Source organism: Onychostoma macrolepis, chromosome 16 (assembly GCF_012432095.1).
Source record: "Onychostoma macrolepis isolate SWU-2019 chromosome 16, ASM1243209v1, whole genome shotgun sequence".
NCBI lineage: Eukaryota > Metazoa > Chordata > Actinopteri > Cypriniformes > Cyprinidae > Onychostoma > Onychostoma macrolepis.
This window is the reverse complement of record NC_081170.1, coordinates 8131601-8159307: the sequence shown is the minus strand read 5'-3', so window position 1 is coordinate 8159307 and position 27707 is coordinate 8131601. Positions and strand designations below refer to the sequence as shown.

At 35.3% G+C, this 27707-nt stretch overlaps 1 protein-coding gene across 1 annotated transcript; it reads right to left on the bottom strand.

Annotated features, from left to right (window-relative positions):
• Positions 1-241: 241 nt before the first annotated feature.
• Positions 242-26630, bottom strand: si:dkey-199f5.8 (beta-1,4-galactosyltransferase 3). The gene is made up of 7 exons (XM_058746652.1): positions 26477-26630; positions 8098-9169; positions 7129-7364; positions 5248-5435; positions 4696-4818; positions 3456-3560; positions 242-3236 (listed from the first exon to the last, which is right to left on the bottom strand). Exons 2-7 carry the CDS (start codon positions 8354-8356, stop codon positions 3071-3073), a joined length of 1077 nt encoding a protein of 358 aa, XP_058602635.1. The 5' UTR covers positions 8357-9169; positions 26477-26630; the 3' UTR covers positions 242-3070.
• Positions 26631-27707: the final 1077 nt, after the last annotated feature.

Here is a 27707-nt window from a genome sequence, read left to right as displayed (position 1 = left end):
TTTGTTGACTGTTAAATGATTTCACCTTACTGTAAGGTTTCAAAATACATTTATAGAGGTCAACCAATATGTTTTCTCTAATGGCTGATATGATATCTAAAAAGCAAAGTAACAGCAACTGTCATTAAAAAAAAAAAATCATATAAGACTGTAAGATAAGACTCATATAAGGTCCTATAAGATAAGATATCCTCAAATCTCTAAAAAAACGCACCAGTGACAAAACACATGAGACATGTAGTACATTAACATTTCTTTTATTAAATCATCATAAGGCCGCTGAGTAGTGTGCAGACTTCTTAAAGAGAGACAAATACCCTGTGTTCAGAGCACTGCCCACTGAAGAACTCCAGATTACTGATGCCCGATAAGGCACATTTAGAAACATCGGATCCATCACCCCACCTGAGTAGTGTGCAGCCTGTCATCTGTACATATCAAACTATATCATTCACGGCTGAACAACAGTTTTCTAAGTACCTTCTATGATGGTGATGTGAATAGTTATCAAATATAAATTCTCAAAGTGAAGAATAAAGATCTGGAGTCACCCCTTGCATCCCAAAATTACTCAAATCAAAAGTGTTTACAGTCATTACACTCAGGTGATATTCAATGTGAGCCAACAGACTTGTTAACATTAACAACTTTCATTAACAACCACCTCAACCTTTCATAATTCAGAAAAAAGAGACTACAACTGCTAAGGAAAAAGAAAAAAAAAAGAAAAAGAAAACATGCTAGTTAAAAAAAATAATGATTTTTTTGGTATCTCTGCCTCAATGACATCCGATGACTTCCTTCAATGACCCAAGACCATTTTTTTAAATGACCCATCACAAGCTCCCAACAGCATACAAACTAGTAAAGAGGGGAGTGATACCTCCACCTTTCACATTCACACAGAGAACAGCAGCATTCGGAAAACAACGTATGATCTAGTATGACTGGACTGTCAGAGGACAACGGACTATGCAGAAGACGTTTAGAGGTTAGACAGGAACAAGGCATGGCAAACATAAGGTTAATATTACCCAGTTGAGGCCATGATTATAAATTTCAGCACTGATACTTCTCCAAATTCATGAGAAGTTTTGCATTTTTAAATATGAAATGTCTGAAACATACAAACACAATTTCTTTTGTCATCTGTGTCAGTCAGAGGTGTAAGTTTAAATGTTTGAGAATTTACACTTTTTTTTTTTTTCAGACTGTACCAATAATGGGTCTCATTTATGAACAGCAAGCAAAACGACCAGTGTAAATTGTTCGTAACCATTCCAATGTAAATGGTTGCATTGAATGGAATTGTTTTATGATTATTAGCACACACAATTATAGGTAAATGCAAGAATGATTTTATACATTTTACTGAATGCAACAATTTTCTTAAGAATGGTTTATGAACCGTAGCACATTAATTTAATGCAGCAAATTAGATTTAGAATGATTTCAATTCATTACAACAATATATGCAAGAATGGTTTTACAAATATTAGCACATTCAACTGAAAGCAACAACTTACATAAAAATGTTTATGGATGTTAGCGCATTTAATGCAATAATGGTTTGTGAGCATTACCGCATTTAATGCTGCACCTTACACAAGAATGGTTTACGATTGATGGCACATACTTCCAATTTATTTAACAATTTATCTAAAAATGATTTTACGAACGTAAGCATTTAATTTAACCATGCAACAATTTACACAAGAATGGTTTTACAAATGTTTCCACATTTGATGCAAAGCAAATATGTAAAAATGGTTTTACGAATGTTAGTGTTTTCGAATCAGTGCAACAAAGTATGTAAAAATTATTTTACTTAAAAATGGTTTTACGAACAATTTACACGTGTATTTATGAGGCTAAAGGTTTTCAAAAAAGGTTTCCGTTAACAAGGTAAGTGCATTTTTAGGCAATCTCTTTGAATAAACAAATGGACTCAAAATGGGAGTATGGGACAAACACTTAGGGCCTTCAGAAGTACATACTTCTCACGAAGCCAACCAAATGGACAAAACACAATGCGCTGTTCACTGACATGACATTCTCTCACCAAAAAGAGAGATGTAGCTACATTCAACAAGCCTATTGTTAATCCAAAGCAAACCACACATAACCAGCTAATCATAAAAAAAATAAACAAAAACAAAAATCATGCAGATAAAATACAATGTGTTGAGTAATTTATGAAAATGAGAGGCAGCACGTTGATTATAAAAGCCAACGTTATTACTAAGACAACCAAAGGCAATTACAACAATTCAGGAATAAAAATAAAAAACAGAAAAAAAGGAGAACATCTGTATATGTAAAGTGGTTATTACTACCAGAGTGGCCAGTTCTGACTGAAATACTCGAAATGGAAGATATATAAAATATCAATCCACCCGCCTGTATAACAAAACCGTACATAATCAGAAGTACTAATTTACCGAACAGGAAATGCACCAGACTCACAGAGTAGTGCAGCAAACAAATGTTGCTTATGTAGTACATCGGCCTGCTCTACTATTTCCATCACGTGGCAGAAAACTAATTTTACCCTTCCCTAAAACTTGGCCTCACCCAGTGCGACACGTCAAACACGGGCGGCCGAAGCTACGCTTCAGTCATCATGAAAGAAATGCAAGGAGAGAGTGCAGCTTGATTCTAAGGCAACAGAGGTTTTTAAATGGTGCCCATGGGCACAGAGGATAGATGAAGAGTCTGTCTGTCAGGAAGCACATCCTTCCAGCAGAGTGGCCCGTCACAGAGTCTGTAAAGCGGTCAAGTGTGTGGACCAGTTGAAGTTTCTGCAGCATCCTGACTGATAAAGTGAAACAGTGAGCATAGGATCAGAATGTCAAACTTTGGAGAAAAAGAGAAGGAGAAAGGACAGAGAATCATGGGACCACTAGATGGCACTGCTGTTACAGAGGAAACGGAAGGTGTGTGGTGCAGTAAAGGCATGATGTCCCTTGAATTTACTGGCCATGTGCGTGTGGGTGAAGTGGTCTGCAGGCAGTGCAGCATTGACGTTAAGACTTGTGCCTCTGGGATCCACAAGAATGCTGGGAGTCAACTATGAAGCAGGCTTTTTTTTGGTCGGGTGCAGGCCTGCCTCGGTGCCGATGTTGACCGTGATGTTGGTGTAAAGCGGCTGGTAATCCCGGGATACAATCTCATACTCCACCGTATTCATGCCGTCTTCTTTCCACGTATGTCGGGTCTTAGCCAACATGTTAAACCTGGATGAGAAGAAACAGCTTGAACGGAGGAAGTACTAAGAGATGATGTCATCATATTAAAAAAAAAAGAAAAAGTCATATTTAATGCTGTGAATTTCAATAGGAAGTCACACAATTGGGAATTTTGCATTAGGACAAAAGGTTTCCGAATGCAGATTTTGCAACAGAAAGCTGCTTGGTTTGAAAGTGATTTATCAGATGGTCGTAAGGCAATTCTACCTTTTGGGATTCACTTCATTGCCTTTGTCATGCTTGTGTTTGATCATCTTATATCGGCCCACTTTTATAGACGGACGACTGATCAGCATTCCTCCGAGTGAGACCCTGAGAAGATAAAGAAAGTTAGACAGTGCTGCAAAAAAAAAAAAAAAAAAAAGCAAACGGAGACACTCAGTGTAGGAAATTTGAGAAACTGGTTCCAATTCAATTAATGAGTGTGAATTTATTTCTGTTAGACACACCTTACAGGAAGCTGCATTGCAATTTGAATCAGAATTGCAGGAAGAGGAATTTACTGAATTTTATTTCAACAAAATTTAATATGTGCATTCTGGGAAATGGGGCGTTCTTTTACTCTGGTCCACAAACGTTTATTTAGTAAATATGATCAAATGCACTACCATTCAAAAGTTTGGGGTCAGTAAGTATTTTTAATTAATACTTTAATTTAGCAAGAATGCATAAAATTGATGAAAAGTGATAGTAAAGACATTCATATTTCAATTTCCACAAAAATTAAGCAGCACAACGTTTCTTGAGCAGCAAATCAGAATGAGTTCTGAAGGATCATGTGACACTGAAGACTTAAGTAATGATTCAGAAAATTCAGCTTTGCCATCATAGAATAAATTAAATTTAAAAATTTTCTGAAACAGAAAATTTAATTTTTCAATTTAAATTGAAATAATGTTTTACTGTGGTTTTGATAAACAGTTTTAATGAGCAATAAAGACTTCATTCAAAAATATATTTTAAAAAAAGAATCTTGCAGATCTCAAACTTTCAAAGTGTATATAAGCTAAATTCAAATTCTATAAGTGGCATTTAAAACATCTACAAATTCAAAGCTTTTTAAACTTTGTCAATATTTCAAGTCTGTTTTGACAAACTTTGCTTTCCAAGTTAAAAGATATATTTACTCAAATTTCTGTGTATTTCAATTCATTTGATTTGGACAGAATAACTATATATTACATTTCATTTATGTTATATTTGATCCTTTGCATGTGGCCGAGCTTGTGAGCCATGACTCGACTACACAATCCACCTCTATAAAGCAGACGGTAACACGCTGTCAGATGTCGACACTAGCTTTGAACTAGAGAAGCTGGAAAAGACAGGTGGTTCATGGCCAGCTGCATCACAAAGACAGATCTCCTCCCACACAGACACAAATCATCTATGCATACACTCAATCCCTCCAAAGCAAATAAACCCAAGATCCCCCATGCTCACTCACCGGACACCAATGTCATCGTCCTCACCACCCCAGCCCCAGTAATTGTTTGGGAAACCGTTCATCTTGAGGTACTGAACAGGGGTCAGAGCCGACACTCCTCCAAAATACATCTTATAAGGCAACCTGAGTGATAACAAGAAAATGCACAACAACAATATAAAACATCAACCTTTTAGTCACTTCATATACATATTGGTTTTTGTTTTATGAGTGTTTATTCAACTATAAGCATTTTATTGTTACATGTGTTTGTTTTTATTACAGATTTCACCTTTTTGTGGTTTAAAAAAAAAAAAAAAAAAAACAGTAAAAAGAATCTTCCTTGGAAACCTCTTATGCCATCATTCATTTTTGCTATTAATCCATTAAAATACTATTTAATATTTAGTATACACAAAATGTAGCTTACAAATAATTTTTCCCACAAATGTTTCTTTATTCCACAAATACATGGGTTCTAAATTGATCTGATAGTAAATCATGTATATTTGCATAATCTGTGTGCAGGTGTGAAATGCAGGCATGAAGCTAGAGGGCGTGAAGGACACTGACTTGTAGCCAAATTTGTCCATGGCAATGGCTGCGTGCTTGGGATGAGTGTCGCAGACATAGGTGTTGCGGTCATCCTCGGGAATGAGATCCACATCATGAAAGAAGAGGCAGTTCCACTCCTCATCCCTCATGGCTTCTCGAAATCCCACGTTCATCAGCTTTGCTCGGTTAAAAGTGTAATTACCAGCCTACACACAAAGACCGTTATTGTTATTGAACAATTCATAATGGTAAGAACTGAGCGTACAGATTTAAGCTATTATTTAGTGTCTGTAAAAAACTAATGAGTCCATATAAATCTAGTTACACAAATACTGATAAAACAAAGCATACAAACTCAGCCGTGTAGCCTGTATATACTTTATACTCATAAAAATGGGCTGAATCTATAATGTGTTCAGGATTTTCAGAGAGCAGATTAATAAGGATTACGGTCTAATCCTTGGTCTATTGACGTGAAGTGGGAATATCAAAGTCAGGAACATAAACAAGAAGATGATTTTCTTTTCATGGTAATCCATCATTTTGTATAACAGCATTTGTGTGAAAAATTGTTAAAAATGCAGAACTCCACTTTCACTGCTAAAGAGTTATTTCAGTATGATTGACATTCCATTATAGTTTTTGTTAATATTTTGATTTTTTTTCTTTTGATATCTTATATTTTAATTGTAATTATACTAAATGTTTGATTAATTTATTTGTTTTTATTATTTTTTGTTTTTTAGACTATAGTTTTAATCATTTTTTCATTTCAGTTTTAGCTTTAGTTATTTTAGTAAATCAAGTTAAACTAAATGAAACAAAAAAAAAAGTTATGATTTTAGTTTTACACAGTCTAGTTAACTTCACTTCTGATCAGTTTAATGAATCCTTGCTGAATAATAGTATAATAATTTTTACTGAATAATTACAACAGCATAAAAACTATAACCAAATAAAACAATTGAGCAAAAACAAATGGAGCAACAAAAAAAAAATGCAACTCAAAACTCTGCAGAAATTTCATGCTGTACATCTATAATCCTACATAAAACTGTATTAACCCGGGAAACCAACAACAATAATGAAAGCAGACAATATAGCCCAGGGAAAGAGGTCTGAATCTGGCACACTGTTATATTAGGATCATTTTCCTTCACTAAAATATGAGATCAGCTGGAGGGGAGCGCAAACGATGACCAGCGATTGACCTGTCGGAGTGAGTTGTACAGGTTTGCATCTAGATCGACAGCTATAACAGGATAAAGTTATTACAACTGGCTCTGACAGGAAACAGCAGGAGGCACAGTTGAGTTGTACTGTAACAGAGCTGCATATTTAATATGTAACCGAGCAACAAATACATCTTTGTACAACCTGAAACTGTGAGAGCACGGTCTAAAATTAACACTCACAAGGTGGCAACTGAGAATAAAACTTGCTTTGGCAACCAAATAAAATAGACGTGATGTATGGATTAATCTAGGGTTTAATGTAAGAACGATAGTCTAACCTTTATTGACACGAGCGAATCAAATGACAAAAATACAAACAGTCTACTAGAAAAAAAGATCAGACATTTTTCAGAAAAACACGTGATTAACAAATTTGTCTTGGAAAATATATAGCAGCTTAACTAGAAAGTTTTTTTTTTTTTTTTATTATTATTTCATTGTCATATCTCCTATAGGTGGCAAAATTATTATGAAGAACAAACTTGTAACATTTGCTGTCATTTCTCTGAGAGGCCGTCTATGGAGAGTCGAAATACAATTCCACAACCAGCAAGAAATATTTATAAACCGTACATATTTTTCAGTGAAAGAAAAAGATTTAAAGTTCAAGTGATTTTTTTGCATCACCAAATTAAATCACAACAATAATAGGCTACAGACGCACCTGTTGAACGATATAGATGCCATAGTTGAGCTGCTGACGCTGTAGGAAGGGATGCAGATAGTAGAGGAGGAACTTGAGGTGATGTTCCCTATTTCTGTGGGGAATGATTATTGCAGTGCGATGGCGAGCCTCACAGTTTGGCGGCCTATAGCGCCCTCCACGGACAACAAGTGGATTCTTTCTCTCCACCTCTGCAAGCGTAAGCCCAGAGGGGAAAGTGACATGAATTGGTCCACCTGAATATAAGAAAAGAGTGTGAGCAGGAATATTTACTGGATGAATTTAAAGCATTTGACTTTGATTTAGAAAGGTCTAAAAACTCTCAAAGGAGGAAACATTATAGTAGATTTACACTATTTATTTTGAACCAAAGGCTAACAAACTGCAAAGTGGTTTTACTAGTTTGACCTGTAGAACCTGGAAAACTATCCATGAATTATGTAAGTGCTGTCAAACGATTAAATCGCATCCAAAATAAAAGTTTTTGTTTACATAATATGTGTGTGTACGGTGTATATTTATTATGTATATATAAAAATACACACTCATGCATGTTTAATACCTTTATTTAACCAGGAAAGACTCACTGAGATTAAAATCTCTTTTCCAGGAGTGTCCTATTGAATGTATCGATTTAAGAAAAATATGTTACGTTTATATATTAAATATATTTTTATATGATATAAATTATATGAATATAAATTTATACATGTAAACATTTGCTGTATGTGTGTGTGTGTATATATACATGTGTATATATATATATATATATATATATATATATATATATATATATACATAAATACATATTATGTAAACAAAACTTATTTTGGATGCGATTAATCGTTTGACAGCACTAATATATATATATACACATACACACACATACACACACACACACACACACACACACACTATTTGAAAAAGAAAGAAAGAAAGAACACTTCTGAGCGAGCTTATCAAACTCACCAATCAGAGGAGACTGCTTGGGGCAGTAGGGCATATCCTCTTTATTAAGAGCAGGGCCCAAAAGGGAGAGGTTGGCGTAAACATCCGTGTGGTTGCGTCCACCGATTGTGTGTCCTGTCGTAGAATCCGTCTTACGGAAAATACGGAAAAAATATGACACTCTTTTCTGGTAGCCCTCTCTAGAGAGAAGAGCCATGACCACTAACTGGACGCCCAAGAACATGATTAGGTAGCGCCATTTGGACTGCAGCGTGTACATGGTGACAGAACTGTTCAGTAGAAGCAGTGTACCACGTTTGAGAGTCAGATGAACAGTCTTGGTGTGTTTAGGTTGGATAAGTTGGAGGAACTGGACTCTACGGTGGTCTCATTCCTCGTATCTCAGATACTTCAAACTTTTACTTGCATGCAAAGAGAAGAAACAAATGAAACCGATATGGAAGGCTGAATATGTAAACAAATCAATTGTTTCAAGGATTGGCAGATGGATCAGATATGTGGAGTAGATGTAAACAGTTCGATGAAACACAAGGCACTTCAGATATGATGGATGAAAAGGCTAAGCAGAGGTATCATTTATTCTAACAGACGTTCAGGACTGCTGCAGGTTGAATTAGATTTGCTTTGCTCACTGGCAGTCTTTCAGCCAATTAATATACAACTCCAAATGGAAACTCCCAGTGGTCCTCTGGTGTTTTCATGATTCAGTGATCTACTGAGCTTCCATCAAGCTCCATCAAAGCCATAGGATCTGGAAGGATGTGTCCACTGGCTGAAAGGAAACGGGTTTTGTTCCCAGAAGGTTCTCAACAGCAACGGTTGTCTAAAAGTCTCATGGTCACTCCAAAGTAAAGCGTTGGAGCCTCAGAAGTCCAAGGTATTGTTTTGTAGTGTGTTGGTGTGAGATAGTGAGTATGGATATGCTTCTTGGATATGTAGGAGGGGAAAACAAAGAGGAGGGGGGGGGGGATGATATCCAACACCCCCAGCTATTGTCTCATTCTGTTCTCGTGCAGGGGGAGGGTCCAACACCCTGTCCAACGCCAGCTGGTCCAATGACAGGAGTCAGTGTCTGAAAACAAAGAGGGAGACATGAGTGGCCCAGAACAGAGGCTTTGCAATATGTTAGGTTTGTTTATTTGCTTCCGTACTCCATACCAATTCACTCAGTTTACAAAGAAAAGAAAAAAATTATATTTTATATATATATATATATATATATATATATATATATATATATATATATATATATATATATATATATATATATATATATATATATATATATATATATATATATATATATATATACACACACACACACACACACACATATACATATATACACACACACATAAATAAATTGATACTTTCATTCAGCAAGGATGCATTAAATTGACCAAAAATAACAGTAAATTAATATAATTTTACAAAAAGAAATCTATTCTTTAAAAAAAAATAAATAAAGTTACAGTAATAAATAACATATTAATATTTAAAAGTATGTATCACAGTTTCCACAAAAATATCAAGAAGCACAGCTGTTTTCAACATTGATAATATTAAGAAATGTTTCTAAATCACCAAATCAGCATATTAGAATGATTTCTGATAGATCACGTGAAAATTCAGGTTTTCCATTAAAGAAAAAAGTAAAATATTTACAATATACTAAAACATCAGTACTTTTTTTTTTATTTTATTAATATTTTACAGTATGACTATATTTTTGATCAAATAAATTCCGCCTTGCTGAACATAAAACTGTTCTTTCAAAAACATAAATCTTACAGGCCCCAAACTTTAGAACAGTACATTATTTAAAAAAATAAATAAATAAATAAATAAATTAATTAATTAAATATGTTATTACTAAAGTAAAAAACACTTAAGAAAAACCCATGGCCAGTAAATTTCCTCAACTCATTTGCCAATGGCAGTAGGGATGGGAATCACCAGAGGCCCCATGATACGATATTATCACGATACAATACTATTGCGATTTTAAATATATAGCGATACGGCTGTGCTACTACAGGCATTTTGTACAAAAAAGTTGTACAGACCCTTCAGCAATTGGGGCATTTGAAAGTAAATTACTGTTAAATTTAAAATAAATAAAACAATGTACATGTTATGTTTAATTTAAATGGAACATTTTTATTTTAATGTAAGACTAAGTGTTACAACAGGTATACTACGCACTGCAGTCTACATCGATCTCTGAATGGTGGAGTGTGAGATGAGCCCTCAAGTTTGTGGTATTCGAGTATTTTACTTTCATATGACACTCCTTGTAAATCCCATATGTCCAGGGGTGCACATACTTTTTTTTAGCCTGGTTCTCATAAGAATACCTGGAGATTTGGTTTGGTCCTCACACTACACATAGTGTGACCCATTAAATATAACTCTAAAAAAAAAATGAATAGTGATAATAATATCATTAGACTTTATTTATTTATTTATTTTATATATTTATTTATTAAAGGGTAATACTATTATGTTTTAAATAAAAAGGGAGTATTAAATAAAAACACAATAATTTTATAGTAAACAAAAATAAAATGATAATATTTACTTTTTTTGTGAATTTTCAAACCTAAATTAGCAAGCTTTTATTTTTTTGGCAGGTTGCTGGCAAGTCAGCGCTTCCGACTGAAGAGAGTTCAGTGAAGATTGTCAGTGAATGAAATGTCACGTTTTTGCAATGTGCTTTGAAAACGGAAGCCTAGAATTATGCTTTCAGTTTGAATAGAAATCTTATACAGATCTTATAACTTATTTTATTCCATGGTCTGTCTGAATACTGGATTCTGATTGGTTGGCAGGTATGCAGTAAAACCGTTTAATGCACAGGTAGTTCCAAGTCAGTTTAATCACTGTTCCATATTAATGCGCTGCTTTAATTGATGCACACAAACCAACACACATCACTCACACACAGAGAGAGAGAGAGAGAGAGAAAAAATAAATAAAATAAAATAAAATAAAATAAAAATCGCGCTGCACACACACATAAACTCATCTGCTGTCATCAATGGTGTCATCTTGTCAATTTTAAATGCACTTCGCGTCGGGCGGTTCTTTGCCTCCACGTCGTGCATTAAAAATCCTTTAATGCACAGCTAGCCGTTGATTATCCCTTACTTATAATTCTACTAAATAGTATAATAAAAGATTGATACTTGGCGTCTGTGTATCGATACAGTATTGCCGCGGAAAATATCGCGATACTATGCTGTATCGATTTTTTCCCCCACCCCTAAACGGCAGGTGTGGAAAAAAGTTAATTTTGGACCCCATGTACAACCCTTGGTGAGTAAACACTACCAGCTTGTGTCACTCCCCCCTCCATTCCTCTAAAATGTGTTTAGATGAATAAAGCCTGCACTTGGTTCCAACATGGCTGACTTCCCAGACACAGGCCTTGTCCAAGGGGAAGGAGGCAAACACCCTCAGCGGGAAGGCAGGATCTCTGTAAAATTGGTCCTGAAAGCCACGTCGCCCCTGCTGGGAATTCTGTCCCACCACCACGAGGATCACTCGCTAGAAAAAGAGACCTGGGGCTTCAAACAAGCTTCATTTAATCTGACTGACACAGTCTGGTGGATCTGTGCTTACAAATCAATTACAGCTCATTAAAACTACCACTCACAGGCCAATAATCCTAATCTGGGGAATAGCGCAGGGATTGGTGGATTGGCACGAAGGGAAGATGAGGCGACGGTGTAAGGAGAAGCGTCATCTCTTACTAATCTCATCTTCAGCCGATCCTTCTCACAGATCACTGGAGAGGAGGCCAAAGAGAGAGGTGGGCGGAGATGCTGTAAATGACATCTTTCCACTCTGGTAAATGAGGTCAGACAGCATGAGGTTTGGCTTTGTGCTGACTAACACGCACATTCTGTCTCAACTAGTGCTGGGCGGTATACCAGTTCATAACGAATACCAGTGTTTATTTTTCTTATGATATGAATTTTTAAAATACCGCAATACCGGTGTTATTTAAATAACGTTCGGAATGCGACACACTGTTTGAGAGGGGTCTCTTTTCACTATTGCATTGTGGCAAGAACACAGCTGTATGTGTTACTAAGCGTGTTCTGAAGCTGTAGAACTAGTAGAACGTGATGACACAGAAGAACTCATCCACAATATCCACCGCGCGCCGCCACCAGCTCGTCACACACACGAGCATGACTTTAGCACTATATTTAGCAACTTTCAAACCCTTTTAGCGGCTTTTTTTTCCATAGAATCTACAAACTGACAAACCTAGCCAATGTTTTGGATAAACCTTAGCTATGGTTCAGTTGGAAGATGTCGCCAGTGCTGCCCCGCGAGCGCGAGATCTGACTCCCAGCGCAGCGTCGCGTCTCTCTGCGTCTGTTCTGTGCAGCGAGCGGCAGAGAAGCACCGCATTCATTTGGCCGTACCGCGACTGTTTGGAATTACAAATATGAGCATAGTTCGTCTGTTAATATTATGCACTTTTTATATATAGCCAAAACCACCGCATAGCCGCTCTTTAGTATAACGTTAGATGCATGTTGATTTTATCAGACAATGTCGCGATTATAAATGAAAATGACTCCTGGTTAACATGTATTAATGGGTCGTGTTTAGTCACTATTTAGTGTGGAATTTTTCTACAATATTCGCTCATCATGACAGTAAAATAGGGCATTCTAAGTCAATCTACTGCAGTTTTTCCTCTCTCAATCAGTAGAAAATGTGGTTAACACCCGATCATGCATGAAAAAAATAAATACCGTCATATACCGTGAAACCGGTATAATTTTGAAAAATACCGTCATATACATTTTTGGTCATACCGCCCAGCACTAGTCTCAACCCATTAGGATGGACATTAAAAATTATTTTTCTCCTCTACTTTCTACTTAATATCTATGTACTACATGTGTGGCAAAATTTTGATTACCACAGGCAATCACTTCTAAAAATGGATCAGGATGGTCAAATATTTTTGACCATCAGTACGGTAAACTCTCCAAGTGTTTCCAAATTTGTTCTTTTTAAAAGAGAAGTTACTCTCTAAGAAACGCATCCAATCTGGGTCAGGAGAACCCGAAACTAACCTTTGTGTCTCTAACTACACATTAACAAAAGAAAGGTCAGGAATGACACTGATCTGATCTCATGACATGAGTACACAAAACATGCTCCATTTTTAGATTTACATAACAAAAAGTAATGATAATTTTCAGTTTAGGATGTCAGATTCATTATGTTGACTCAGTAACTGCTGAATCATTTAGTGAAGGATTCATCATAAGAATTCAAACTGCTGTTTTTGCAGGGGCGGATCTAGAAAATAATATTTAGGGTGGCAAAGGGGTGGCATGGGGTCTATGAGGGGTGGCAACACCAAAGCATGCAAAGATTTTGGGGATTTATTGTCTGACGTGCACAGTTATGTTCACAAATATTGCATTACCATTAAGTAATCATCTATACTGTTTAAAATTAAAAATAAATAACAACATTTCAATATCCATCATGGCACCAAGTCAATACACAATATGAAAAACTTCAACAGGTTATAAATGTTTCTGAGCTTGTATAATTAAAGAAGACATTCTGTTATTACCAGAGGTGGGAATGTCTGTAATCACCCAGAACACTATCAATAGTCTAGCAACACCCCAGCAACTGCATAGCAAAAGCCTAGCAACCATCCAGAATATCCTAGCAACCAACTAGCAACACTTTAGCAAACATCTAGAACATCTAATTGACCAAACTATTTATTTTTCTTAAACATGACTTTAAGACAAGCCAGCATAAAATTGTCTTTCAAACTTTTCAATCTACTTATTAAAGGTAGCCTATTCTTAAATGCTTACAAACAATTAAAATACACAGATGACTTTCCTGCCCAGTGAACACTCATGAGATCAATAACACTTAACAAAAAGCTCTTATTAGGATTCAATTATTTTTGCAGCTCAATCATGTCTATTACAGTATACAACATAAATTAAATTACAGATAATAATAATAATTCAGCAATTAACTTTTGGGAACGGATAATTTTCATTTTACTACTGGAAAGTAATCTTGCAGTAGATGAAAAACACTAGAAAAGTTAAAATACCAAAGAATTGTATATGAACTTGGTATGCACCACAATACAGTACAGTACAGTACAAAATAAAATAAAGTAAATTCAGCATCCTCTGCACATTTGTTCAAATTTCATTACAGTATACAGTATTATAGCAGTTTCCCGGTCTCCTGACACAAGACTATATCTCTAGGCAGTCATTTCTCAGTTCTGCAAACATGCAGTACACATAAAAGATGGTTACAGATCAAATTTGACAGTCGCACGTTTGAAGGTGTACAACATGTGCTAGAGTTTACTGTACATCTAGAATAGTGAAATTTCCATCATGTACTGGTACTGTACTGTAATTATATTGAATGTGTAAGTATAAAACCCATGTATATTATTCGGTCAGCTCTCTCCGTTGTTAGGATGCAGAGATTCTGATTGGTGTCATCAGTTTTGCTGCCTAATCTCATTGTTAAACTTTGAGAAATGTGTCTTTGTTTTGAGAACTGAATTAATGGTTTGGGAAAATGGGCCAACTAAAATCAGTTATATTAAATTACCAATAGAGAAAACTGCAATACAAGATTCTTACCTAACTCTGCTATTAGTTTTCGTGATCGGCTCATGTTATTGTTTCGTCCGATATGGCAGAAAGGCCTCTATATCCATGATGAAATTGGAGCGAGCGGTCAGAGAATCGGATCACCAAATGATTACGGGATGAATCTCAGAACACATCCGGACGGGATTAGATTTCTCAGAGGACTTCTGAATAAACCGAGAAGCAGTATCTGATTCACAAACAAATGGGCTGCGCTTTGTATTTTTGACTCAAAAAGAACCGGTTCTTAAGAGTCATTTGTTAATGAAGCCGACTACACTGGGCGCCCTGCGTGCGCGTGCAACCATCGCGCGCAGTCATCGCCGCGGTTGAAAAGTAGTACATGAAAAACTGCTTACATTTATATTTTATTCTGTGATAATTCTGGGGTGGCACAGCTTTTTCTTAGGGTGGCACTTGCCACCCCGGTAGATCCGCCCCTGTGTTTTTGATGGATGGCTTCATCCATCCACCTTATTTTTCAACACGGAAATAAGCAGTTTTCTGTGAATGTGCAAGACTTCCGGTTCATTAGCCGCTGTAGGGTAATAACAAAAACAACAACTTCAAATTATTTGAAGCGCACTTGCCGTCCAGTAATCGCAAAGAGCTCTGTGCTTTGTTACTTTTTATAAACAAGCTTGTAAACAATGCAACGTAATAATACATTTACCTCAGAATAACCATTCGGTGTCAGTCTATAAAATTTTTTTTTTAAAAGTCTATAAAAGGGGAACATTTTGCTATATTTATGTGCTATTGCGTATTAATATTTTTACTTAACCTGTTGTCTACATCAGTGGTTCTCAACTGGTTTGGCCTTGGGACCCACGTTTTCCCATGGTCATCAAGCTGCAACCCACTTTTTTATAGACACACACACACATATATTGTTAGTTTGACAAAGAAAGAGGAATTTGTCCAAAATTATATGTATTTTTAAAAATATGACGAAAGAACATAAAAGTGCCCATAGTCTAAGAATCACCTATATATTTGAAGGCCCCACAACCCATGTAGGCTGAAAGACTTTATGTATCTCTGCTGTAATTATGATTAATTACGACAATCAGAACCTGTTAATTATGAAGTATTGGTATATTAAACAAATTAACCACAATTCATTTTGTGATTCCAGAACTTTATATTCTTCAATAAGAAGAAAAAATAAATGAGAGTTTAGTTTACATCTTGATTTTATATGTTTAACAGCATTTAAATTTAGATTATTGTAATGTATTAAATGTAAAGTAAAAAAAACAAACAAAAACAAAGCAAATTTAAAAGTCGAAATAACATGCTATTTTTGGGTTATGGAAACAATAGTTATTGATGAATATATCCAATACTAACATGAACTGTTAATGAAATGTGGAAACTGCTCCTGAATAGAATGAATATCATACCTTCATGCAAATCCTTCCCAGCTAACATACGCAGTACCAGTTCTGTGATTTATCGGTACTGTACTTTTATTTCACGCGTTGCATGCTCGTAGTTTCTGCGTTTTATTAGTGAAGTGATATAAAGCGCGGCGCCGCGTTTGCGCGTGATATAGAAGAGTGTGCACGGTGTAACATCTGGCAGGACAGGATAATTAGTTTTTCTGAGGTGAGAGGCTTTTATTTCGTAACAAGTTACGAAAATATCGATAGAATAATGACACTGACATTAAACCTGTCAACATCTCATCTGACCGCAGATACTGAATCGGTACAGCGAGTTTTTATCAAGCACTCTTTACTTAAAGTGCATCTGACAGACGTGTCAAGAGCTTTCATGCACGCGTTTTAAAATAAAAGTCTCGCATCAGAAAAAAAATAATAATTTAGAATTACGTTTTTTGTTGTTGATGTCGTTTCTTTGGCCGCACACTCGCGACCCACTCAGAACGGTTTGGCGACCCACCAGTTGAGAAACACTGGTCTACATGATTCAACTCCTATAAAACTGCATTTTACTAATGAAGAAAAACAGACTGAATGTGTGAAAGACATATGACAACATTTATAGGACGCATTGAGGAGGAGCCCAAACTACACCAAGTGATGCTTATGGTCCATGATATTGGTACAGACTCTGTGTAATGAACAATTTTTTGTGACTGTATATTTCAAGTTGGAAAACACATTTAGTTCCCACTTTAAGTGAACCTTAGTTCCCAGATCATCTACAAGATGGATTAAAATGCTGATAAAGTCAAGAAAAGATGAGACAAACACATAATAAAAAAATAAAACATTTATTCTGTGGCACCTAAAAAAATAATTTGGCGCCTACGTTTTTTTCTTATAGGAGCCATTTTTTGTCTGGAGCCCTGCAAACATACAAGTAATTTTTGTGAATCAATTTACACAGGTCTTCGTATTTTTGTACAGTTTACAATGTCAGCCATATAGAAAGATGAGTTTTATTTATTTATCTTTTTTCTCATTATATTCAATTTAGTCTGAAACTTGCAAAACAACTGAAGTAAAAGTAAAATATGATTTCAAGGCACTGAATGTTCTGCAAAATAGATTTAAAATTCAATTAAAAAAAATGTCAACATTTTTATCTGTAGTAAACGCCAGATGTGGTAAATACACATTGAACTGAAAAATAACAAGAATGTTGCTTTAATAGCATCATATCATATCATAATCGGTCACCATATTTAAACCAAACTCAAAGCTGATTATCTCTGTTGCACTAATCATCCAAAAAAAATTAACTGAATGCAGAGGCACTCAAAATAGCCAAAAAGCCTTCTGGCAAGGGACACTAATGCAAAGTCAAGTGTAGCAGGTCTGTGGCCACTGGACTGGAACAAAGTAACTGTCTTACTAAGCCACATGAAGACAAGAGGAAGCAACCAATATTAAGATAGGACAGAGATGGAATGAGAATATTGTGACTTGTCAGTGCACATGTCCCCTCCGTCCCCCTTGCATTCTGCATTCAAAGGGCCAGCACTGGCATGACTAACTGCATCTTCACAAGCCAAGACACACAATCTTTTATCTTCTGCCTTTCACTCTACTTACTCACACGGAAGCAAGCGTGCATCTATACGCATTGTGCCTGAGGCCTTATTTTTATGTGCATACACTACACAGCCCACTGACAAACAGAGAAGAATGGGACATGAATGGGTAAATATAAAGTGCATTAACATAAATACACAGAGAGATCTTTCCTGCTGTGAAGCCCGTGGTGACTCGTGTGGCTTTGCTCAGCAGTGCAGCAGAGAGAAGTGAAAAACTGCATGACACTTACATGATACACCAACAGTCTGGCTGAACTGAATAATGAGATTATTCAGTTCAGCCAGACTGCGCATCTGCGCAAGCATCTAATTTCTCCATGGAGAGTGGAAAACTGTGTTAGACTGTCCTTAACTAAAGGACAGCAGAGAGGCCGGTGCAGTCCACTTCACTCAAATACCTTTTAGATTGTAAAACAAGATGATTCTTTGTGTAACAATTGAGAAATTGGCCATTATTTGGCCATTTTAAGATGCTATTACCATCAGCGGATAACTGTGATTGATTGGCTAATTAACAGAAGTGGTCATTCTGCTTAATTCCCATTGTAAAATCAAACAACCCTGCCAAATGGAAAGTGCACATTTTTTGTTTCTAATTCCATATATTTGAATATAAATGAATACTGAGTAAATAAATATTGTACAAAATGTTCATATAATTTAAAAATAAATAAATAAATAAATAAATAAAAAAAGAGCTTATAGCAAGTTATGGTCATTGCTACCCTGCTCTCGAGTACTCATAAGTACTGATCAGTAAGTTTTAGTACAGTTTCAGTAAAGATTATGTAACAATCACAACAAGCTTATTGGTTAATTGTTTATACATATAAATCAGGGGTGTAATGATACACATATTCATATTGAACAGTTCGGTACAAGGCTTTTGGTTCGGTACGCATTGCAAACCGAACGATTCCTTGGACTAATCCTATTACATTAGGAAAATAAAAGAGCTTAAAGTGTGTGAAATATAATGTTCTCAGTGCCACTGCGCTCAACAAGACAGCACAAACGATGTAACAGGCAACGTGCTGTCTTCCCCGTGATAACCTCCTCTTGCTGGGTTGTTATTATTATTATTATTATTAAGAAGTTACTTTTATTATTAATTTAAAATGACAATTAATTTCCCCCGCAATATTACCGCATAACTAACACGCTGCGAGGACAACAAAAGATTGGGCTATTTACTCCTCAATTTCCGTATAAAAAAAATAATAATAATTTTAAAACAGGTCTAGCTTATTATACAATGAATTATAGGCCTATAATTAAAATATTAATACTGCAGTCATCAATAAAAATCAATTAAATAAAAAGCTTTAGTTTAGCCTATTTCAAGCACCAACTTTCAAAAACAATCTGTTTAACACAAAATACAACTCCTCTTTTTTTCTTTTTTTTCACCATTTACGAAATATTAAGGGACTAAATTAAAACGGTTAGCTATAACGTTATCAGCATATGTTGAAGTAGATTCATCTCTCGTCGTCTCAGAGAATATGAGACGTCAGATGCCGAAAGCTCTGTCATTCGGTTTTTACTTTCACTTTCTTCATAGTGAATTGACTGAGATTAAGATGTTCACCGGCACAACTCTTGCGCAAAGTTTGCACGTTGCTTGTGTAATATCCATTGGCTCGCCTTCATGGTTTAAAGCAGAAACATTTCCAACATTGCGACGTAAGCAATTAAAGCAAATTTAAAAAAAAAAAACATAAGCAAATTTTTGAGCATCTGTTTAGGAACATTCCCAGACAATTACTAAGCAACATCCTGATCTACAAGTATTAAAAGACAGCAAGTATTATAAGAGAAAGGAAGAGAGAATAAAAGTTGAGAGGCTTCAAACCGTTAGAATTTTTAGCCAAGTCAGCAAGACAAATGAAACATTGGCTGGAGCTACAGAGCATCTGGATTCCATGTGTTATATTATGAGACCAGTAGAAGAATAAAAGGAGTTTGAGAAGAGGGTTGGATTCCCTGGATCCTACAGCCTGCCGTCAATCAAATCAATCCCTCGTTCTTCACTGTCACACAAGGTCAACAGTCAATCTATCAGCCAATTCACCAACATCTGTCCATGTACAGCAAAGCATGTCCCTCCAAAGCCTACAAGATCACTCAAATACACACCATCTGTACAGTAAGCCACAGAGCGTACAAAACCGCACTGTCCAGAATCCAGAGGCTTTCTGCAACGCAAGTATGTGGCTTCACAATGCCTAAATGGCAGAACTTTTCAAACACATCTACAAAAGGCAGACTATGTAATAGAGGATGCTGTGAATGGCCATTTTTGACAGAACCAAACACAAAAGTTTAAAACAACAAAATCACCTTCAAAACAAACATCAATGAGATATGGACATATAGGACACATGAACAAATCAAATGCTCAAGTTTTTTTTTTTTTTTTTTAATGCTGTTCTTTTGAACTTTCTATTCATCAAAAAATCCTGAATGAAATTGTATCACGATTTCCACAAAACCTTTAAGCAGCACAACTGTTTTCAAGTGTAATAATGATAATAAGAAAAATTTATTGAGCACCAAATAAACTGATTTCTGAGGGATCATGTGACAATGAAGATGGGAGTACTGGTTGCTAAAAATTCAGCTTTGCCATCACAGGAATAATATACATTTTTAAAAATATCTTAAAATAGAAAACATGTTAATAATTTTTCACAATATTAACGTTTTTACCATTCTTTTTAGATTTGGCCTGATTTGACAATGTTACCTCAGACCAACATTCATCTACATCTGCAGATTTTGGAAATTTGCATCTTGGTGCTTTCATCCAGGATGGTCTAATGCAATATCCCACATTATTTTCATAAAAAAAAAACACAGATGGAAATACCCGAAAACAAAGTGTACATGGAATCAGGAAGACTTCCTGATCAAATGCCAAATACAAACATAAAATAAGATTAAAGTGGCACAGCTGAGCAGAAATGGTAAATTTCTGCAATTTCACATGTAAAATCAGGCCTGAGCTCAAAGTGCGTCAGAGTAACTACAGGGAAAGAGGTCACACTTTAGGGACTATGGCATTTGGTTGTCAGAACCTTCACTCGGTCAAATCCAGAGCATTTATATAACATCTCTGCACATAACCTGAAGGGAAAGTAAATGCTAAGCGTGCCGATTCCAGACAGACTTGATGCAACTAAAAAATGGGATCTTGCTTAATAATACACAAACAAAACCAGAGTTGTTTGCGTAAGCTATGGTTTCAAATGCACCAGAGAAAAAAAATATCAATATCCTCATCTGGGAGGGCATATAATAGTCAATGGCGACATAGACAATCCTTTGTGATGCTAGAGGATTTAGTTTGTGCCCGCAGCAACAGTACCAGGAAATATTTTCCCTCAGCAATATTACTCAGCCTACTAAAGCTGTTTCTAAAGTCTCACATGGAAACAATCAAATGGAATTCTTCATAAGGCATAAAAGTGAAAATAAAAAAAAGTTCATTCACCACAAACTACTGTGATCACCATTTGCTTTTTATCCAAAAACGCTTAATCTTAATAGACAGGATGTTAAGCAAAAACACTGAATGTCAACTAGGCTTGATGAAAATTCCTAATGTATACATATACTGCCTCAGGGCTCATGTGCTCCCAAGCAGGAGAAATTTATCAAAAAATGTGTCTCTTTAATAAAAGGATCCAAGGAAACATTTCCAAGCAAACTGATGTCATTCATTAGAATTAAAAAAAAAAAAAAAAAAAAAAAGTACACTAGGTTTTGAAATATTTCTGGTTTCTAACTTTTTATACATAAAGAGATTGTACTACTAAAACCTATATTTAGTTTTTTTTGTTATTAAACTTTGTTTCCTTTGACAGGGCAGCCCGGACAGAAAATACTAAAAATAATAAAAGAACAGAAACATACTATGCATAATGCAGGACTTTTAATTATACTGCCTATTGGTTGTGGCTCACATCAAATTCAAGACATTGATGCCTGCTTACAGGTCAGAAATTTCTCATTTCTAAATTCACCTCTGCTAAATGAGTAAATGCAAACAAATATGTTTTAAACAAGTTCAAATACACCAGGACTCTTATTTTAAAATGCCTATGTTTTATATTGCCAAGATAAAATATGCACTCTTACAATCACCTACAAAATAATACAACATAAACACCATAAAATAAAGATTGTCTAAATTCATTAACAGTAGACTGTAGATCATTTGAAATAAATGCATGGTATTACTTGATTGTGAACTGCTCTGAAACTGTGAGCCTGTAGAACTTGCTACTGACGTGTTCTTTGTACAGCGCTCATATACTGTAGTGATTCCCATTTTCAAACCCCAAATTTAAGACATCTTAAAATGATAATTAAGACATTTGTTATACCATTTAAGATATTTAAGACTTTTATGACCATAAATTTCATTAAAACTGAATTAAAATTTCATAAAACATTTTCATAAAGGACTTTATTCGCACAAATGCTCCTAAATACTTTTTACAGTTTGCACACATCTACTTTTACTGACAAATGAGAGCGAAAAGCTCACACTGTCAAGCCCTGGGCCTGTGAAGGCAAAATGTTGGACACAGCCTCGGTACGAAACATTCCGATGAGTCAGTAAACCTGGATCTCATAATCCAGTGATTGAACAGGCATCAGAGCACAGCTTCCATACTATGGTGACAGCAAGTACACAAAGCCAAACTCTTCTGGGGCTAACTGGTCGGAGAATACATCTAGTCGGTTAATTCCCTTGTTATATAAGAACTGCAACTGACAGATGCCAAATACTAGTAAGCAAAGTCAGGAACATATTAAGTTCTGCAGAAAAAAACTCAAATGGTTTTCAAACCCTAAAACTAGGGGTGTGCGATACTGCAAATTTTGGTATCGATCCGATACAGAGTAAATACAGGGCCAGTATCGCCGATACCGATTCCGATACCGATACTTGTCATTTAAAAAAAAAAAAAACATATTTAAATGACCAACAACAATTAAAAAAATTAACAATACTAATGTTGATGTGACTAATATTATATTCACTTTAAAGCTACGTGGATATTATTTGCCCTTCTAAAAGGACTTTGCAAGCAGAGGAGCCCAGAACATGAAAGCAATGCACAGTTTCATGTTAAGTATTTCCTCCCATAGAAAAGAGTTATAAAATAATTAACGTGGCTTAATAAATTAAGAACGTAATATTAAAAGACAAAACTCAGTATACACCTTATTAATGTTGCAAACTAGATATAGGCCTACAAGTCAGCATGTGCCCAGAATATGAAAGCAACTCTCAAAGTTTTCACATTATGCATTTTCCTCCCATAGAAAACCATTATAAAGAAAAGTTTAACTTAAGTGGCTTATTGAATGAAGACAGTGATAAAAAGAACTAGGCCTATTGAAAGCATAACTCGTTTAGTATTGAAAGGATTTTCGGATGTTATTTACGTACTGCATTTTGTCTGTGTTTTATACATACTGTAATATTTGTTTGTTATTATTGCAATAAAAAACTGTGATATGAAAAGGCCAAATTCAGTATAGTTTATAAAAATATATAGGCCTACTATGTACTGTATGTACAGGTAAGCAGATGAACCCAGAACATGAATGCAACACGCAATTTCATTTTCTCTCATTGCAATATAAAAACATTTAATATGGTGCAATGGAGGAAGACAGTGCTAAAGACCAAATAAATAAATAGACTAAATTCGGTATACAGTTTGTTAATAAAATATATGTGGCAAGCAGCTGAGCCCAGAATATATACGCAAACATGCTAAATTACATGTTAAGCATTTTACTCCCATAGAAAACCGTTATAATGAAAACATTTAAAGTGGCTAAATGCATTAAGAAATAATATTAAAAGGCCAAACTCAGTATACACCTTACAGTGATACTGCATAAAAAGACAAATTCGGTATACAATATGCACTATGTGAAGGATTTCCTTCCTCCCCTTTTCATTTCTTCTGTAGCTCGGAGTTCTACCGTTCCATCTCGCGCTGTATCCGCTTGCGCTTGAGCCGCTGGGTCACGTGATGGCATGACAACAAAACAGCGTAGAGATGTTTGCATACGAGTTGTGAAAAGAGCGGAATATACACCCACAGACACGTCTACACTTTGTTGAACATATTAAACAATGTATTAAGTGTATAGGAGAAAAAAATGAACCTAAAATATCGATCTCATCAGGCTAGTATCGATCCGATACCAATACCAACATTGGTATCGATATTAGGATCGATACGCCCACCCCTACCTAAAACCCATAACAATTCTCAATGTTATAAGACCAGCAAACATTTTGCCTTTGACTCTGCTGCAGTGCCACTATATAGAGCAGAAATTATCCATTAACTCTCAACAGATATAATTTCTTTGACCTTGATGGTATAAAATGAGACTGCTGACATAAAACCACACATTTTCACAGACCCATTTTGCATTTCGCCGTTCCTACTTTGCACCCTATACGCCACAAAGCTACAGGGAGAGCAAAACCCATAGAGCGAGCAGGACAACCTGCTGCTTGGATCTGTAACCAAGCGATAAGATCCTAGGGGAATAAAAACGTCAACCAATAACAAAAAAAGAGGAGTCAGAGTCTCTCACAGGAAAACAAAGCACAGCAATTTATTAACAGGAATAGCTGTGCAATAAGTAAAACAGGACTAGATGAAAGCACTTTCTTATCTAAATGCATTTAAGAACTAACCTGAATGATGACCCTAAAAGTCTAATTAATACAAAGAATTTTATTTTCCAAATTATCAAATCTCACAGGGTTTAAAAAATATATTTTTAGTCCTTAAGTAGTTTATAAATCACATACAAAGCATGACAAAAAGTCAAGGTTTCTTAAGCCTCCTAATCGCACCTCATCTTCAAAGAAATTTCATTCTTCATGATGCCTTCCAAGAAGTGTTTAAATAACCAAATTCGATCGGTTCAGTAAGACATTTACCTAAACTGTTCTGCCAAAGGCAAACTACCAACCAATTATTTACACAAAAGGTTTCTACACTGTAAAATACAATGAATTTGCATAGCAAAAGCTGAAAATAGAGCCAATGGGGTGAACGGTCCAGAACACAGGTGCTTGACATACATAAACAGATATTGCACAACGAAACTTCCTAATAGATTTTGGTGGGATTGTACACAAATAATAAACACAAAACACACTTTTTGTCCTCTCCAGCTTCAAGTACTTGACAACCTTCTTATCAGGTGTTACTGATGTTTATCTGACCTGAATTGCAGAACCTGTTGTTTACTTTAAGTTCGGTGACATTATGTTGGGCAATCTTAAGAAACCAGACTTAACTGATGAAAGAAACCAGTTCAAAAATACTAAACAAACTGCTGAATTTTTACTAAACAACATTAGTTACTTACTAAAATGTACACATTAATGATTCGATAAACTAATATGAATATCTTATTTTGTTCAAATAGACAATCAAAAACTGCAAATTAACTGAAACAATATTGTATAAATATGCAAGCATGTAGTACAGGTATATTTATGCATTTCATATATTCATAATCTGCAAAAAAAAAAAAAAATATATATATATATATATATATATATATATATATATATATATATATATATATATATATATATAATTATCTATTTTTCTTAATCTATTTATTTTTGCTGTTCTTTAGGTTTTGTTGTATCAGGCCTATTAATAAATGCCACAATTTGGTGGTTTTCTAAAGGCTAGTAGTAGCAGTAGTAGTATATATTTATTTAAAGCCATCTCAGCATCATAGGCTTTCTAAAGAATAACACCCAACAAACAACAAATGTATTCACAAGTAAAGTAATTTAATGTACTGGGCAACACTTTACAAAAAGGTCCCATTAGTTAATGCATTAACTAGCAGTACATTTGCAACAGTATGAATTAATATTTCTTAACATTATTCATTGGTAGTTCATTTTAGCGTTTAATAAAAATATTAACTAAGATTAATAAATGCTTTAGAAGTATTTTAATTGTTTGCTCATGTTAACTAATGTTTACAAATGGAATCTCATGTAAAGTCTTACCATGTAAGATTTATGTAATCATTCAGATCAAGGGAGTCCCTATTCTAGGTAGCCTAACAATTTCGCAATCCAATACAATGATGAAAATAACGTGACATTTAGATCGAAAAACTACTTTGCGTAACAACAAAAGTAACGTTGGCAACAATAATATTTTTAACGACGTCGTGCAGTGATCGTTTAGTTATTTTTGTTAAAAGTAAAAAATAAAACATTTAAAAAATAAAATTGTCATAAGCGAAAACTGCATTGATTGTGTTGGCAGTGGTGCGTCGTGATAGTTGTGTTTAACAGTCACAGCTGGATATGAGGACACACTTCTGACCGCTGAGGCTGATGCTGTAGGTGTCAATCGAGCCCCTCGAAAAAATAAAATAATCCGTTTCCCTATAAACATGGGGTTTTGTTTCAGTCCTCAACTTGAGAGGAAACGATTCTGAGCCAGTACGGTTAGCTACAGCAGGCTAGCACAACTGGGGCTCCTTACACACTCACTAACCCTCCGAAAGGTGGGGAAATTACACTTCTACAAAGGCCAAATGAGGAAAAAAGAACTTAAAATTAGTCTTTAGAACTTACCTGAGGAATCTCGGACAGTTTGGTGGACTATCCCCTCAGATATTCCGTTACTCCTGTCTATTTATATGACTTCGTCGACTCCTCCGACGGTTGTCCTGTAGGAGTTGAAAGCGCCCAGCATGCACAGGAAGTGATGTGCACTCACGCTGCTATGCTGTGCTCTAGTGCGCGCACATTAGGGCACTTCTCGTTTTTGTATGTGTGTGTGTGTGTTTAGAAGATACTTGGGGGGGTGTTTACAACACGTTTCATTTCAGCCTCTATAAATCTGTTTCAATATGTTAAGTGTCTAAACTTATTTGTTAAGTGACAAAACAATCTCTGCTTCAAATAAAATCTACTACACATCCATAAACAATGCAAACTTATGCAAAAGAGCACTACTTAAACCCACTGTAGTTTGCAACATTAAATGAGAACATTGATATTTTAAACTTGGACGCATGAATGAACAATATTCTTTTAAATGATTATTACTCCACCCAGAACAACCCTTATTTAAAATTAAAGATGTACTGTACATAAACAAAAAGTGGTCATTTAACAACCAATAACAGGACCAGAAACCAAATGACAAGTCAGGCATGAAATATTAAGCTACTTCCTTACTTCAGCATTGAATTTGTCCTGTAAATCCTTTATGTTTTAAACAAAACTGAACCTATATTAATATAGTGGACTGAACATCATCTGAACTATAGATAATCATTTATAGATAAAATCATTTATAGATCATTCAATATCATTCCTGTCAGTCAAAATAAGGTGTAAACAAAGTCAGTCACAGTCAAAGTTCGAAACACATACATATTAGTTGGAAATTAAGTGCAGATAAGATCATAATCCAACCATATAATCACTGGTAACTGATGAACTTTTGCCAACTGATAAACTGATGAAAATGACAGCATACAACAAACAAAGCTGTGCAACACGAGAGAGCCTAAAGGACAGTGACTCTAATTATTTGGATAATTATTTTTTAAATTGCATTTACTAAAATACACCTATGCCAATTTAAGCTGTTTCATAAGTGATATTAAAGAGCAGAGTTTTGTAGTTAGGGGCATAGGCAGTGGCACAAGAGATAATCTTTCATACATCTGACCTAAAACCATCCAGACCTGTTGAACCTGTAGACAACAGGACAAACCTGAGGACCAATGGAGGGTTGATTAGTCTACAAATGGCAAGCATGTATGCTGAGACACAAGATATATCACTATGAACA